General features: G+C 53.6%; 1 protein-coding gene across 1 annotated transcript; it reads left to right on the forward strand.

Moving 5' to 3' along the window:
* Positions 1–201: 201 nt before the first annotated feature.
* On the forward strand, positions 202–6,398 carry LOC142009044 (uncharacterized). Its single transcript, XM_074986483.1, has 2 exons — positions 202–292; positions 1,858–6,398. The coding sequence occupies exon 2, from the start codon at positions 2,367–2,369 to the stop codon at positions 3,879–3,881; it is 1,515 nt and encodes a 504-aa protein (XP_074842584.1). The 5' UTR covers positions 202–292; positions 1,858–2,366; the 3' UTR covers positions 3,882–6,398.
* The last annotated feature ends 10,954 nt before the right edge of the window (positions 6,399–17,352 follow it).

Raw genomic sequence — 17,352 nt, forward strand, 5'->3', positions numbered from 1 at the left:
AGATCTGGGTAAATCCCCTATTCTGATAGGCTGCGAAGGAATTCCATCGAAGAGGCGTGTCTCCCAGCATGCAATGCGGCCAGCAACTACAGTTCCCAGCATGCCGCGCAAAGATTCCCGGCTCGGGCCTTTCGCTCAACCTAGGGCCTGGGCTGCGTTGCATTCTGGGACTAGTAGTCCTGCGAGCGGCAGGGCTGGGCCAACGCGAGCTGGGTCGGTCCGGTCCGGTCCGGTCCGGTCCGGTCGTCTCGGCTGACTGGACATCGCAGTCCGGTCCGGTTCCCGCAGCCAGGTCGGTGCGGCGCTAACCTCGGCAGGTAGCTGAGGCGGGGATCTGGGCCCGAGGGAGGGGCTGAGAACCGCCGCCTTGACCAGGGAGCGCCGGTGACATTGGCAAAACGGCCGTCTCCCGGGAGACCGTCTTGGTTACCAGAGGGGCGCTGAGGTGCGGTTAAGGCCACGCCCCCAGCCCGGGCGCGAGGCGCTGAGGTGCGGTTAAGGCCACGCCCCCAGGCCTTGCGGGAGCCGCTGAGGTGCCCTTAAGGCCACGCCCCCAGCCCGGGCGCGAGCCGCTGAGGTGCCCTTAAGGCCACGCCCCCAGGCCGGGCGGGAGCCGCTGAGGTGCGTTTAAGGCCACGCCCCCAGACCGGGCGGGAGCCGCTGAGGTGCGGGAGCGCCAAGCCCCCAGCCCCGGTTTTAGCTGTGGGGCCCCTTTCTGACCCTAAACCTGATGGTGGGGTCCAGCCTCCCTGGTGCGGCACCCTCAGGCCCCCACCGGTGCGGCAGGAGAGAACTTGCGGGACCACAGGAGGGGATTATTGTCTCGCATGTCACCAACGCTGCTGCTGCTGCTGCTGCTGCTGACCGGGCATCACCAGGCTACCCCTGCTGAGTGGACAGCACTGGGGGCTGTCGACAAACTTCATGGGACCCCGGGAAACTTGGCCACGCCCGTGATAAGTGGTTATCTGGGTAACTCAAATGGTGCCGGATTACAGATGTTGCTGGAGGAGAGATTCTGGCTTAGAGAGGAACAACCTGTACTGCAATGGTGCCAGTGATAATGGCCCCTCACACCCCAAGTCAGAAGGTTGTTTCATGATACCCCACAATTAAAGCACTTCATAGAGCCATAGATCTTGTAATCTCACTTTGTCAATGCACAGATGACTGAAATTCTAAATTTCAGTAGCTTTTCAATGAACCTTAGATTTATACTTCTGCTGTTGAGCAATTAAATTCATGTCATTATTTTAAAAAATAATCACCATTAATCACACAATTAACAAGTTGTTGCCTGTCTGCTGGAATGTATGCTCACAGTCAAGTTCCTCAGAGGTGGATTGATTGCCATTAAGTGGCTAAGCACTGCTATCCTCTCTGAGGCCATACTCTCACATTAGGGCTGCTGCACCTCCTATTGCAATCTTAATGGAGATGAATATTTGTTATACAAATATGTACATACACCCCCTAGAGCTGGAAGGGACCTCTGGAGGTCATCTCATCCAGTCCCCTGCCCTGGCATCAATTTGCCCCAATCCCTCAATGGCCTCCTCAAGGCTTGAGCTCACACTCCTGGGTTTAACAGGCTAATGCTCAAACCCCTGAGCTATCTCCCCACCCTAATTAATGGATGTTACTCATAACTTTAACTATAAAAATTATACATGTACATAAATAGATTTTACAGGTCCAGGGGGTTATAACATTAAAAATGATAGGTCACAAGTCATTTTTTGTTCAAAACATTTCTGAGTTATTCATAGGTGTGTTCATAACCCTTTTTCCGTAAAGCGTGGGGGGATGGTCCATCACAACAATATGTTTAATCTACTCTCTGGGTAACTTTTTTAGTGCGTCAACAAAAGCAGAGAGAAGCAACTGATGTCCACAGTCAACAATCTTATCTGGTGGCTAAACTGTGCTGCAGTCAGACAAATGCAAGGGCGAAATGACAGAACCCGGAAAAAAAAAGAATTCGAAGGCTGTGCACTTTTAAAAATGAGTGGCTGCAACTCCCAGAGTATCAGAATTGGCTTATAAAGGCAAGTGAAGACTCAGGATATTGTTCTATTTGTGATGTTCAATTCACAGTTAAGTTTGATTCTGTAAAAGCCGTCAAGCATCATGCAGAAACAAAGGGTCACAAAATCAAAGTACAAGGACAGGTGTGGTGTAATGCTAGCAATAAAGTCTCCGTAAAGAGTAACAATGCTGAAGAACAACGCATATGCGCAGCTGAATTGCTTTTAACATATCATGGAGTTAAACACTACCACAGCTACCGTTCTCAAGATTGTGGAAATAAACTGTACCCCTCCGTTTTCCCTGATTCCAAAATAGCTTCCAAAATTCACTGTGGAATGACAAAAGTAGAAGCTTTGATCGAGGCTGTATTAGCACCACATTCTTTAAAACTGGCTGTGCGAGACATTGGATCAGCACCTTTCTCAATCTCAGTGGATGCTTTTAATATAGGGAGCATGAAACTATTCCCAGTTGTCATCCAGTACTTCAATAAAGATAAGGGAATCTGCACATCACTCCTAGACTTTCTTGAAGATGCAGATGAAACATCAGAGGTGATTGTAAAGAACTTACGGAGTTGTCTTCAAAATGCCAGTCTGGTACAGAATAAAATTGTGGCATATGGAGAGAGAGATTTTGAAGAAAATGAGTCTGGTTTTGTGCACCTAAAACAAATGCTGGATTTACCAAACCTTGTACCAACACATTGCAGCACTCAGATAGTACACAATACAGCAAAGCATGGCTTGAGAATGCTCTCTTACCATGTAGAGTGTTTGGTCCTCAAGGTCTTCAGTGAAGTCTTTGCACTAGACGAGAATAACGGTGAACTTAAAGAGTTCTTTGATTTCATGAAGACAGACTATACAGAAATCTTACGCCAAGTACCTAAAAGTTTTCTGGCCCTTTTCACTGCCATTGAAAAGTTACTGAAGAATTGGCCGGCCCTCAAATCTTACTTTGTGAGTAAAGGGGAGGAGGATGTGAACTGCACAGTCTGGGCCTTTCTTTCTGAGCATAAGGACATAGCTTCCAATGATGAAACTATTACACTTCCTGAACTGTACATCTACTTTGTGCATAACCTTATGAGCCAATTTACCAGCACCATAAAGGTTCTTGAGAGTAATTACCTTCAGGTAACTGAACTGTATGCTACATTCAACAAGCTGAGAAGAGAGATTCAGAATCGACAAGAGAAAGGTTTCTATGGGTACAAGGTGATGCAACTCTTGAAAAAGCTACACCCTAACGAGCAGAACACCTTGATTGGAGACGCCCAGCAGACTTACATGCACATGCTCCGGTATCTAGAAAAGAGGTTTGATTTCAGTGAAAATTCTTTCTATAAGTTGTGTGCACCGCTCAGTCTGGACAGGCCTCTGGAGCTAGACAAACGGTGCACTTTGATGACAAACTTGGACATTCAAGTGGATGTAGATGAACTTTTCACAGAAGTGTCTGTATTGAATGATGCACTACCAATCCTAAAGGGTTCAATAATTAATGCTGAATCAGAACAGGAACAGCAGCAACATGAACGCCACCGTCAGACCGGCAGCTCTGAAGTCTGGGTAGAATTCTTTAAGTGCTGCGAGGCCCCGAACTTGCTTAGAATTGTGCAGCATGTGTTTGCTGTTCCAGCCAGCAACACCTTTGTGGAACGCATTGTTAGCGTAATGAAGAATTTGTGGGCCGATGAAAGGAACAGGCTCCAAACAGACCTAGTGAAAGCTGAACTGTTTGTGCACTTCAACTATAAAATGACATGTGATGAGTTTGCTGGATTTCTGCAGACAGGGGCAGCTAAGGAGCTCATGGCGGCAGCAGCCAATTGTGAGATGTTTTAATTGACATTTCCCACACCGCTGTTTGGTCTAGACTAATGCTCCCTCTCATTTTTCCCATCTGTGTGCAGAATAAATTTTGTTACGTGCACTGATGTATGTGCAAGGATGTGCACCACCAGTTAAAAACGTGCTGCCAGCTGTGAGCACTGTGCTGATCACCTGGGCGGCATATGAAGCTCTCCTGGGCAGCTGCCCAAGAGCTCAATATACCAGGAACCCTGATCTAGCGCAGGGTTTCTTAAACTATGTTCTGCAGAATACTGGTGTTCCCAGAACAACTCGCAGGTGTGCTGTGAGCATCTGACACTTTTTTGGTGTCATGATATGGTATTGGTATGTATGTTCTGTCTTTACAATCAGATACAATGTTACTATTTAATTTAATCAGGTACCACAGCAATGACTTCAGTTTGGTTTCGCTATATATGTTGCTAGTTGAGGGGAGCAGTTCTGTTTTTGGAAGAAAATTTTTGTAGCTGTTCCTCATAGATATAGTTTTGTTTGGTGTTCTGTGGTCTTAAGAATTTTAAGAAACACTGGTGTAGACTACCTGCTGTTATAATACAATATGGTAATATTTTAACGATCCTAAAATATTAAACATTAACCACTCTGGAGGCAGAAGGTGATTTAGTGGACCATACTTGAAGTTGCTCTACTTCATTACTTGTGAGCCAGGCAGACACTGAGCTGGCCCACAGCAAAGGTGAGTTTAAGCCCTGTCGCTGTCCTGCTTGTACCTCAAGTTGAGGAATAAATGCACAGAGAATTGGGTCCTCTGGTGGGGCATTGTTCTACACGCTCATCACTGTTGGGACAGTGAAAGTTCTTTATGGCTGTTTTATGGAGTTTCTTGTCCTGTTCTTGTATTTTTGTTTTTAAACTTCTGCAAAATACAAGGGATACAACGTTTGCATCGAATCAGTATGTGACATCGAGTGACATGTCCAGGCATTTTAAACTTTGCACCTAGCTGCGTACTAAACCACACACAAATAAGCCACTTGCTTTCCCGAAGTTTTGTGGGTGCTTGGCCCCACTGAATATCTACTTAGCTTTATGAGGAAGTCAATTGAGATGCCTAATTTTAGGCAGTGAGGTTTTAAAGATTTTCTGTAGGTCCTTTAACTTGATAAAGGTATCCTGGAACCTAATCATTTGTCAGTTCTGTTCCAATGGTTTTTGTTACACCTGGAAACACTGTAGTTAAACATCGACCTTGGGTTTAATATCGCACAGATCCAGTCAGATCAAACCGTAACACCTCACCATCATTTTGTACTTTCCTACCTATCAGGTGGGAGGGAGTTGGCAGCTTGGATCCCGTCCTGCCAGCTGTTATCAACCATAACCATCAGCGTGACTGAGGGATTCCCAACACTTTGCAGTTCCAGTTCTTGTGGTCGCAATTTCGGCACTTCTGGGTTTAGCACCTCACTGCCCTCCAAGAGGGCTGGTCTCCAGATAGCTTAGCTCTTTCTGGAGGGAACCCCGCTCCATGTGTCATGGACACAACAGCAGATGGAGATACCACAGCTCGGAATATGGCACATCAATCTGCGTGAAGGTGTTAGTCTTGAGAAGATTGGTTGATTGATGAAACAATTTTCTTGGGCATTGGTGGTGTCCCCTTATCATACCCAAACCCTTTGTTAATGAGAATGAGAGCATCTTCATGGATCTCCTGTGACATAGGGAAGTACCAGTGATTGCACTAACTGATACGTTGTTTGCCTTTGATCACACAGGAATAAAGTGGTAGACTTGTGAATTTAGCCAGGTAATCCTTACCTCCAGTCCAGTGCTCTAACCACAAGAGCAGCTGTGTTCCTGTTAGATGATGTTGACTGTACTAGCACTTAACAGGTGGGGTAACTCCCCCACTGAAGAAACTTATTAACTTTACTATACACATGTAATGGGCAATTTCACTTTAATTAGTATTGGGAGGCACGTTTTTACCTTCTGTGAACAAAAGGTCTCATCACTTTTACTTACTGATCCACTGTTGCTTTGAAGAATTTATCAAATCATCATCCTGGCTGTTCACTGCAATATCATACTCCAGAAATGATCAAAACAAAAAAAGCAATAAACTCAATATTTAAGGCACAGAGAACCAAAAATAGTAATCAGGGTTCTGTTAATGACTTAAAAGTCTGCATCTTACTCAACAGGAATTTTCACAACAGTCTTGGAAGAGAGGCTGCTGAACTCTCTTTTATATTGAAATTCGACACATTAACACGTGGTTTGAACCGGGATGCAAATTTTCTGGGTTATTATGGGGGCTCTTTTGCATACTTGGCTTAATCTAATTCTTGACTCCCACCTCCCCCTCCACCCCTCTACTCTCTGATTTGCTCACCTTGATAATTTTTTTCTGATTTGTCAACCTTGATTACTATTTTTGGTTCTCTGTGCCTTAAATATTGAGTCTGTTCTGGTCTGGCTATGATCTGAAGAAGTGGGTCTGTCCCACGAAAGCTCACCTAATAAATTATTTTGTTAGTCTTTAAAGTGCTACTTGACTGCTTTTTTGTTTTGATAGTATATAGACTAGCACGGCTTCCTCTCTGTTACTTTCCAGAAATGATCAGTGTATCTTGTATAATGATTGTGAAGAACCTGCATTTTGGTGTCAGATGCTACCAGCGTGGTGCTCTGCTCTCTCCAATGCTGGTATCACTCGGCTGCGTGCGTGCGTTCCCTCTGTGTGCTGCCCCAGCTCTGCAGACAGCCGACACAGCAGACCCGAAGAGAACCCCCAATGACCGCAGAGTCTAGTAAGGTGCAAAGGCACGTCGGCCAGGTTTATTGCCGTATTGGACACAATAATAGTTCCCTGTAGACTTCTCAGTCTAAGTCAGGGCATACTACAAATATGCACCCACGGTCAATGGACTCGGCTCAGTCAGTGGCAGGGCTTTCCACTGCCCCCTCGGCTGGACCCACACCACATCCCAGAAGTACATTCTTATACACAGGTACAAACAATTTACACATCACTCCTGACGTACTGAGGTAGACCCCTTCTACGTAGTCAGGTTCCTCCTCTCACTTTGTATATGTTGGTTCCAACAAAACAACTCTATCCATCATATTACACTTTTGCCCCTGTCATTGGGATGGGTCGGCCTGTTCTTTCTTATCTGTGGAATGTTCCAGGGTAGGGTGTTCTGGTACCATGTACCTACTTCAATATGCTCGGTAGCTATGTTTATGCACTGTCACCCCTCTTCTTGCCAGCTTCTGTGAGCAATGCATTCCTTCAGCTCACAGCTGCACTTTGCTTTCTGTTAGCAAAGTCTTGACCATTACTTTGGTTCAGGCCTAAGGCCTCATACTGGGCCTGTGCTTACTACGCCCTGCCTGGAAAGCTCACAGGCCAGTCTCCCTCACCCCTCCGATCAGTCAGCGACCCCAGCAGAGTGAATTCATCTCTCCAAGCATTGGAGGCAGTTCAGCCCATCCACACATGGAAACGCTCAGTCTCTTCTGCCCAGCCCTGGCAGAGATGCAGCTCTGTGGGGGGGGCGGGGAACGTAGCTACTCAGACACAAGAGTGGGCAGTGTCCTTCTCAATCACTGGCCCAGGGCCAACCCTTAGCCCAAGGGCCTCAGGGCATTCAGACTGGTCCCTCTAGCAAGTTTCTCTGCTGGGCAAACCCGCAGCTTTGGCCTTCCCAGCCTGCCTGTCCCCTCAGCGACTCGGTGGGTGTTAATCACGTGAAATGATCTAAGGCCTCCCGGCTCAGCAATTCTCTCCTGTCCTTGGTCCTTCCCACCTGCTCAAACCCGCCTCCCCAAACACTGCCTCAGCCATGGGAGAGCGACCATCCACAAGGAAGAGAACTACTGTTGGGTGTGCGTGCGACTGCCTCACAGCCAGTGTCGGCAGCAGAGTGCCTGTTGCTGCCCAGGACTAAGAGCTCAGGAAGTTTCTGGGCCTCAAACAGGCGTAGTTTCAGATCTTCCCCGATGGGGCTGCAGGTAGGTGGGTGGGAGAATAGCATAAGTAAGGCCATGACTGTTTCAGGGAACCAGGACAGCTGCAACCTACACCTACCCCTGTAACTTCAGACCATTGCTCCTTGTTCTGCCATCTGACACCACTGAGAACAGTTTCTCACCCTCCCCTTTAGAGCTCCCCTTCAGGAAGTTGAGGGCTGCTATTAAATCACCCCATCAGCCTTCTCTTCTGTAAACTAAACAAGCCCAAATCCCTCAGCCTCTCCTCACAGGTCTTGTGCTCCAGACCCTTAATCATTTTTGTTGCCCTTCACTGAACCTGCTCCAGCAAATCCACATCCTTTTTATACTGGGGGGTGGGCGGGGGGCAAACTGGACACAATATTCCAGATGGGGCCTCACCAGTGCCGAACAGAGGGTTGGCATGGGCGGGCAGGGAATTATCCAGGAAGTGGACTACACTCCAGGCTTCCTCCTTTGAGCCTGAACACCTGCGCCCTCAGCTGCGTGGGGCCTTAGTGCTGCTGTAAACGCCTGTCAGCACGTAAACGGCGACATACCCTGCTCTGCAATGGCTGCTTTTATACACCTGCCCCTTCCCACTCGCTTCCAGAGCGCAGCCCCTCGCAGGACAGCTGGCTGGCAGAGCCTGCCTGGCTGGAGAAGCCGGGAGGGAGGGTGTCGCTGCTGTAGGTTCGGGTCAGTCTGGGTGTCATATGTGGCTGGAGTTTATGCTGGTTCTGGAAGCCATTTGAATGCCCAGGATGGCTATTGGCCCCAAATGTTGCTGGGGGTGGGGGTATGTGAGGTGTCGAATGAAAGCTACTGATGCCCTGAAGCTATGTGTGCTATTTGTGTGTCTGTAGCATGGACGTAGGCAGAGTTATAGACGTTTAGCTCTGCAGCTGTGTGAGAAATGCTTCAGTGCTGAGCTTCACAGAGGGAGGTGGGGCTCCACCCCAGCCAGGACAATAGACTGAGCAGAGGCCCAGATGGCCAACACTCACTTTGTGATGGTGGGTTTCCTGCTGGGCCTGCAACAAATGGGAACTCGGCACAGTGACCCACCGGCTCAGGTGGTGGGCCAAGGCCCATGGAGCAAAATGGAATTGTCCCTCATAAGAGCATAAGAATGGCCATACTGGGTCAGACCAAAGGTCCATCCAGCCCAGTATCCCGTCTGCCGAGAGTGGCCAATGCCAGGTGCCCCAGAGAAGGAGAACAGAAGACAATGATCAAGTGATTTATCTCCTGCCATCCATCTCCTGCCCCTGTATTGAAGGCTAGGGCACCATACTTTACCCCTGGCTAATAGCCATTTATGGACCTAACCTGCAAAAATTTATCAAGCTCTTTTTTAAACCCTAATAGAGTCCTGGCCTTCACAGCCTCCTCGGGCAAGGAGTTCCACAGGTTGACTGTGCGCTGTGTGAAGAAAAATTTCCTTTTATTGGTTTTGAACCTACTTCCCATCAATTTCATTTGGTGTCCCCTAGTTCTTGTATTATGGGAAAAGATAAATAATTTTTCTATATTCACTTTCTCCACACCATTCATGATTTTATATACCTCTATCATATCGCCCCTCACTTGCCTCTTTTCCAGACTGAAAAGTCCCAGTCTCTCTAGCCTCTCCCCATATGGGACCCGTTCCAAACCCCTAATCATCTTAGTCGCCCTTTTCTGAAACTTTTCTAATGCCATTATATCTTTTTTGAGGTGAGGAGACCACATCTGCACGCAGTACTCAAGATGTGGATGTACCATAGTTTTATATAGGGGAAGTATGATATCTTTTGTCTTATTATCTATCCCTTTTTTCATAATTCCTAACATCCTATTTACTTTACTAACTGCCACTGCACACTGCGTGGATGTCTTCAGAGAACTATCCACTATAACTCCAAGATCCCTTTCCTGATCTGTCGTAGCTAGATTTGACCCCATCACGTTGTATGTGTAATTTGGGTTATTTTTTCCAATGTGCATTACCTTACACTTCCCCACATTAAATTTCATTTGCCATTTTGCTGCCCAATCACTCAGTTTGCTGAGATCTTTTTGTAGTTCTTCACAATCCCTTTTGGTTTTGACTGCCCTGAACAACTTGGTGTCATCTGCAAACTTTGCCACCTCACTGCTTACCTCATTTTCTCGATCATTGATGAACAAGTTGAACAGGATCGGTCCCAGGACTGACCCCTGGGGAACACCACTAGTTACCCCCCTCCATTGTGAAAATTTACCATTTATTCCCATTTACCATTTATTCCCTCTGCATATGAAAAGCTGTAAGATGGGCCCTGGCAGGGACTTTCTTGGGTCTTCAGTCCTCATGAACTGAGCCTGTCCAGACTGGGGGGGGCCGTGCGCAATCCCTCAGTGGGATGATGTGGCCTTAGTAGTTTCCAGCTCGGCTCCTTTTTCTTTGGGTCTCCAAGGGGCCATGTCCCAGCATGTGGGCCCCAGCAGGCCGGACCTACAATGTTTTGATAACGGAATCTATGTAACCTGAAATGAGCTTTCAGGTCCCTCCAAGAGTCAGCAAATAACTCCACAGGCGGTGTCAGAAGTTATAACTGATGCATGTAAAGTTTTGCTTTAACAGTTCTTCTCTCTAACCCCTGTTCTTTCTTCTTTATTAGTAAACCTTTAGATATTAGCGCTAAAGCATCAGTAAGCTTGTTGTATGGGTAAGATCCAAGTGTATATTGACCAGGGGCAGGGGCAGGGGCTGGGCCCTTTGGGAACTGGAACCATCCGTGTGGAGTTTGGTGAAATAGGCTTAAGAGCCTCTCACCTGAATTTGGGGGTTGTTGGGCTGGGCTGCTAGAGCAGCTGGGAAGTCTGGGGGTTTGCTTGTGTGGTGTCTGGCTGGCCGGTGAGGCTGGTTGGCTTTGCCTTGGTAAGAAGGAAATCCCAGCCTGGGGCGGTAAGTGGCCTGGACTGCAAGCAAAGATCCCCTGGATTGATTCCGCCAGCTATGCCCGGAAACCCCGTCCTGTCCCCCGGGGAGAACTGGGGCGCTGGGGGTGGCATTGTTGTGTGTCAGGCTTTTGCCAGAGGCCCCTTGTGGCAGAGAGGCGTTTGCCAGGGCTTCCCGCTGGCTCAACCCCGCGGTGGGACCTGCCAGTCCCTGGGCGCTGGCTCTGGCGCTGACCCTCCGGGACAGGGGCCACACTGTGTCCGATGCTGCTCTCAGTGACCACACGGACCAGCGTCCAGTCTGGCGGCACCGGGCTCCTGCTGCTCTCGTCAGAGGCCGAGGGAGGGAGAAAAACCTTCCAGCTGCACCGCTGCTGCTCCCAGCCCCCCAAAATCCCCCTCTCCCTGCCCCTACCCCCACCCCCACCTCCAGCCCCCAAAATACTCCCTTCCAGCCCCCCATCCCTCTCTCCCTGCCCCTACCCCCACCCCCACCCCAGCCCCCCAAAATACTCCCTTCCAGCCCCCCATCCCTCTCTCCCTGCCCCTACCCCCACCCCCACCCCAGCCCCCCACAATACCCCCTTCCAGCCCCCCAATCCCTCTCTCCCTGCCCCTACCCCTAGAACCCCAAAATACCCCCCCTTCAGCCCCCCCAAAATACCCCGCTACCTGCCCCTACCCCCAGACCCCCCCAATACCCCTCTTCCAGCCCCTCTGAAATCCCCCTCTTCCAGCCACCCCAAAATTCCCTTCTTGCAGCCTCCAGAATCCACCTTTCAGCCCCCGCATCCCACCTCTCCCTGCTCCCAGCCCCACCACACTCCCCACACGGGCCCTGTGCTGAAGGGCCAGGAGAGGACCAATACGGGGATGTGTGTGTGTGTGAGACACCCCAATGACCCCCCAGCTGTTGCTGTGAGGTGGTCACCGGGGAGCCGTGCCCCAGGATGCTGCCGGTGGCCCCGAGTGGTGCCGGGGCGGGTGGGGTAGTGCCCTGAGCCAGGAAATTACCCTCACCCCACGCCCTGCCCCAGAGCTGTTCTCATTGCCCCCCCCCCGCCCCCAGCCTGCAGTGCCTGCCAAGGTCATGGGCCTGCAGAGTTGATCCTGCCCCAGGCCCAGCCCTGTACCTTCCTGCCCCCCGCCCCCCCCCACAGCCCAATGGCCTCAGGCCGGCTCCACCGCTCCCCTGTACCCCCCCAGGCCGCTCTCAGCTGGGCCCTGCAGCCCTCCTGGCGCTCCCCAGCTGGAGGAGAGAGCTGCTGGCTGCCTGGGGCGCCAGGCCAGAGGATATGACTGCCCTCGGGGAGGGGAAAGGCGCCGACAGGGACGTGGCCATGTCAGTGGTGGGCAGTGAGGCCCTCAAAGGAAGGTGGGATCACCGGGGGGGGGAGGGGGGCAGGAAAGGGGCAGTGAACCAGGCAGGGGCTGAGACCCCGGGGGCTGCGCCAGCCGGAAGAGGGCCTGTACCGAGGCAGAGACGGTGCACACAGGCTCGAGTGCCCCGGCTGTGGGGGGCCGAGCTCTGCCCCGGAATGCCGGGTCCCCCCTCCCGAGCTTCTCGCCCTGGGGTGCCCGGCCAGAGGAGCTGAGCGCCAGGGCCAGGTGTGGGGCAAGCACCAAGCTGCACAGCCCAAAGCAGAGCCTCGCCCTCAGCTCGCCGCCGTGGGGCCCTGCAGCTCTCCTCCGGCTGCACCCGCCCGCAGCAAGGCGAGCCTCCCCTGGCTGCAGAGAGCCCCCTGGGGCCGGGCTAGGCCTGCCAGCTGGGCTGGGCACCCCGGGAGCAGCTCAGTCCTGGCCTGAGCACACCCCCAGCACCTCTGCCCTAGTCCTGCAGAGGCTTCATCCCTCTGCTTGGGCCAGGAGCAGCAGGCACGGGGGCTCCCTGCAAGCCGGTGAGGAGGGACCCGGGCGCAGGTCAGGGCGAGGCCCAGGGCCCGGCTGCATTACTCCTGGAGAGAAATTAAGGCAGATGAGCGCTGCCTCTTGCAGCCCCAGCTCTGGCCCACACAGGCCCTTTGCAACACAGCCCGTCAGCCCTATTGCCAGACCCTCGCCCGTCCCCTCTGCCAGCTCCCCCCACCAGCCACCCCTGCTGTCCTGCCCGGAACCTGATTCTGCCCCCCCAAGGCAGGCCTTGGCACGGCTGGGCAGCCTGAGGCTGGCACTGGGCTGCCGGTATCTCCCAGCCGAGCCCACGGGAGGAAGCTGTCGATAGTGGGGGTCAGGGGACAGCTGCTGGGTGTTAAGGAGTTGTGGGCCCTGCTACTTAGAGAGATGCACAACAGCCAGAGATGCAGCCGGAGCCTGCAGCCCCGGCCAGCTCGTGCAGAAGTACCGGGCAGCTGGAGCGCAATGGGGAAGGGGGGAGGCAGCGCTTTGCTCTGAGTCACAGTGGAAGGAAACCTCCACCTTGGCCCTGGGGGGGACCCCGATTCTGGAGCTGCAGCCCCAGTTGGGAGACGAGCTCCTTCCTGGCTGCCGGGAGGGACGTACCGGCTGGCCGGGCAGCACAGTCAGAGCAGTGGAGTTAAACGATACCTGCCCGACTCCCACCCTGTGGCACGGATCCGCCCGGGGCAGCAATGCAGAGCCGGGCTGTCTGAGGCTCCCAGGTCTGCAGGTCCAGCCAGCTCGGCCCCGCTGGGGCAATGCTGGGGCTCAGCGCCACGGGGGATGGTCCCTGGAGCAAGGGGCTCGTCCGGGGGAGGGTAAGAATTCTCTCAGCATTTCTGCCCACCAGCGCAGCAGCTAGTGCAGCTCCATATTACCAGCCCCCAGCCCAGGGACAGCCCTAGGGATGTGAGGGGGTCCCCAAGCTCTGCCCCCGGCCGCAGGCAGGAGTGTGATGGGGTTCAGGGTCCCCAAGCGCTGACCCCCAGCTGCAGGCAGGAGTGTGATGGGTTCAGGGGTCCCCAAGCGCTGCCCCCCAGCCGCAGGCAGGAGGGTGAGGGGTTCAGGGGTCCCCAAGCTCTGCACCCCAGCCACAGGCAGGAGTGTGATGGGCTTCAGGGGTCCCCAAGCTCTGCCCCCCCCCGCTGCAGGCAGGAGTGTGATGGGTTCAGGGGTCCCCAAGCTCTGCCCCCCAGCCGCAGGCAGGAGGGTGAGGGGTTCAGGGGTCCCCAAGCTCTGCCCCCCCAGCCACAAGCAGGAGGGTGATGGGTTCAGGGGTCCCCAAGCTCTGCCCCCCGCCCCGCTGCAGGCAGGAGTGTGATGGGTTCAGGGGTCCCCAAGCTCTGCCCCCCGGCCGCAGGCAGGAGTGACTCAGCAGGTGGAATGGGCATTTTGTGTCGCCAGAGGCCCAGCTCAGCACAGCGGGGTCCATGCAGCCGGCAGAGACAGTCATTCCAGCCGATCCTGGGGAGAGGAGCCCTCCACACCAGGGCCTCAGTTCCCCCTTTGTTCCTCTCCTCCAGTCCAGGCTAACTGCCCCCCACTAACTGCCGTGTCTAATTCACACCCAGCCAGGCTCCTCCCTGGCTGTGGTCGGCCCAGGGTGTTACCTGGCAGCTTAGGCTACAGCCGCAGGGGTCATCCCCGGCCCGTGGGAGCTGCTGGGCCTGTCACTCACACATCCACCCCCCCACAGCACATCGCCCCCCCCTTCCAGACCAAGCTGAGCAGGGTCACTCAGCCAGGGAGCTGGGGAAGTTTGGGCCCTGCGCCCTGGGGTTAAACATCAATTGAGCCAGCGGCGCTCCCCTTCGCTGGGGCCTGCCTCCCTGACGTCCTGCAGGAGCTGATCCACCTTGTCTGGTGGCTGGACGACATTGGGGGCCAGGCCAGCCCAGCTCCCCCCGCGGTCACACCAGCCCCTCCTCTTCCCTTGGGCTCTGCCCAGGGGCTCCCTAGGCAGGCCCATGAGCTCTGCAAGCCGTTCCCGGAAAGCCAGGATGTCCTCCACCCCCCACTGTCCACCCAGGGGAGCCCCCCCAACTCTCTCAGCAAGCCCAGGGGTTCCCTCCCCCTTCTGCACCACAGCTTAGGTGGGGGGGAAGCTGGTGGGCCCTTGGGGTCCCTGGGTGCAAACAGCAGGTGGGACAAGTGCTCCTCACAGTCCTGAGATGCCGGAGGCCTTTATGCAGCGGCACCCCTTCTCCATATCCCAAGGAACCTTCCCAGCAGCCCGTGGGGCCGGGACTAATGCCCCAAGGCCCAGGCAAGCCAGATCCCTGGTTTCCCCCACCTGCACCGGAGCAGGGTGGACATGAAGTCAGCCCCTTGGTTGCTGAGGACCTCCTGGGGGGACCCAACCCTGCTGGAAATGGCCAGCAGAAAGTCTGCTGCCGTGTCCACCTTGGGAGGGCAGAGTCAGGCCCCACCTGGGTGTATTTCTTCCCCAGCTGGGTTGTCTTGCCAGTGGGCCCCACTGTATCTATCGCTACCTTCTGGGAGGGCTCCTCGGGTGGGCAGATGCCTCAGGGCAGCTTTCCCCAGCCCCTGGCAGGAGCTGCAGGTCTGGCAGTCCCACTGCACGCCCGCAAATGTCCCTGGCCAATGAAAGGTCTGAAGCAGCCTCAACAGGGGGTGCCTCGGGCGATACCTTTGGGGAACCAGCAGCAGCTGCTGCTGGACACCCCGCCCCCCACGATTCTCCTTTCTCCAGGACTCTCCTTCATGCTCAGCCCAGCTGTCCGTGAAGTCATCTGCCAGCTCCTCCGCGCTGAGAGAGTCCTCTGGCTGAGACACACTCCATGGAACCGTTCCAGGACACATGGACCATCAGCTTAACCAGGTCCTCTACAGTCTGGGCTCCCATCCCACACACCCCCTTGCCGTAGTTCTGTGGCAGACGGGAGGCCAGGTCTGCACAGGTCTCCTCCGGCCCCTTCTGTGCCTCCTGGAACAACTTCTTGTACATCTCGGGGCTCAGCGTGAATTTATGCAGCAGGGCCTGTTTGTAGTGCTCAGGCTGCAGCCCCTCCAGCACCTCTGAGCCAGCCGGGGGGGTGAGCTTCTGGAGCCATTCCACTGAGGGTACCTGGTTCAACTTGCACGTTCACTCAAAGGAGGTAAGAAACCCACCCAGGTCCCCCCCCATCCTTATGCTGGGCCAGCACGTGCATCTCTAAGTGACCCCCAGTCCCAGGCCTCCTGGCCCTCTCGCTGCTCACTGCCTCTGGGCTTCTCAGCTCCCCCAAGGCCCGCTCATGCTGCCGCTCTCTCATCATAGAGCTCAACCCAAAGATTCTCAACTGGCTTTTATCCCTCCATATACTGGAGCTCTGAGCCATCATGCTGCTCCCACACATGGAGCTCAACGCCTCCTCCTTTTCCCCCCAGCCTGTCCTTCCTGAGCAGTTTATACCTTTCCATGACCGTGCTCCAGCTATGTGAGTCATCCCACCACGTCTCCGTTCTTCCAGTCACCTCATACTCCTTTGACTCTGCCAGGGCCTCTAATTTCTCCTGTTTGTTTCCCAGGCTTCTCGCATTCCTGTACAAACACCTGAGACAATTTGCTGATTGGCCGACTTTCTCCTTTCGAACGAGTGGTCGTCCTTTGTTATTCCTCCTTCCTTCCCCACTTACCTCAGGGCTTGTGTCACCGTCCCCGAACAAAGCTGTTGGCTGTAAGGGGGAAGGCGTGGGCCCCAGGGGGCTCTGTGGGGGGCTGTGTACCTCAAGGGGCTCTGCTGGGTGTCCTGGCAGGGAGGGACGCATCTGTCCTGCGTAGCTCTCTCTGCACCAGGCCAACCAGCAGGGCCAGTCTGTTCTCTAGAGCACAAAGGGCCGCTGGATTTTCACAACTGTTTTCAAAGCAGCCAGCCAGCTTGGCCTTGAGAAGGCTGCGTATCAGAGAAAGCAGGTCCCACCTCTCCAACACCCTGGCACCCATGCCAGGAAACACAGAGAGTGGCCACAAGACGCAGAACAACATTTATGGGACCTTGTCCCCCCCAAGAGAGCACCATGAGCCAGCTCCAATACTTTACAGAAAAGGCAAAACTCACATGTACAAATCCCCCAGCCCTCCTCTTGAGCCATTTCAAACCACAGAAAACAGCAATACCTGTAAAATGCTCAGTGGAGTCTGATACTCACAGAGCTTAGAGCTAATAAACAAACCTCCATTGCAACTGCTTCTGAAAAGTAAAACAGGTTCTCGTACAGAACCAGACTCACCCACACTTCGGCCGTGTCTACACGTGCCCCAAACTTCGAAATGGCCACGCAAATGGCCATTTTGAAGTTTACTAACGAAGCGCTGAAATGCAAACGCAGCGCTTCGTTAGCGTGCGGGCGGCAGCGGCGCCTCCAAATTAACGTGCCTTGCAGCCCGCGGCGCGTCCCGACAGGGCTCCTGTCCGCAAGAACCCCGCCTGCTTCAAAGTCCCATTATTCGCATCAAGTTTGGAAAAGGAGCCCCAAGCCCCGCCTGGCCGCGCCGCGCGGCAGTAAGGCACGTTAATTTCCAAGCACTGCTGAACCCCACACGCTAACGAGACACTGAACAGCCATTTCAGCGTTCAACTAATAAACCTCGAAATGACCATTTGCAGGCTCATTTTGCAGGTTGGGACACGTGCAGACGTAGCCTTTTTTTTAATTATTGAAGTCTGGACACCAG

Source organism: Carettochelys insculpta, chromosome 2 (genome assembly GCF_033958435.1).
Source record: "Carettochelys insculpta isolate YL-2023 chromosome 2, ASM3395843v1, whole genome shotgun sequence".
Taxonomy (NCBI): domain Eukaryota; kingdom Metazoa; phylum Chordata; order Testudines; family Carettochelyidae; genus Carettochelys; species Carettochelys insculpta.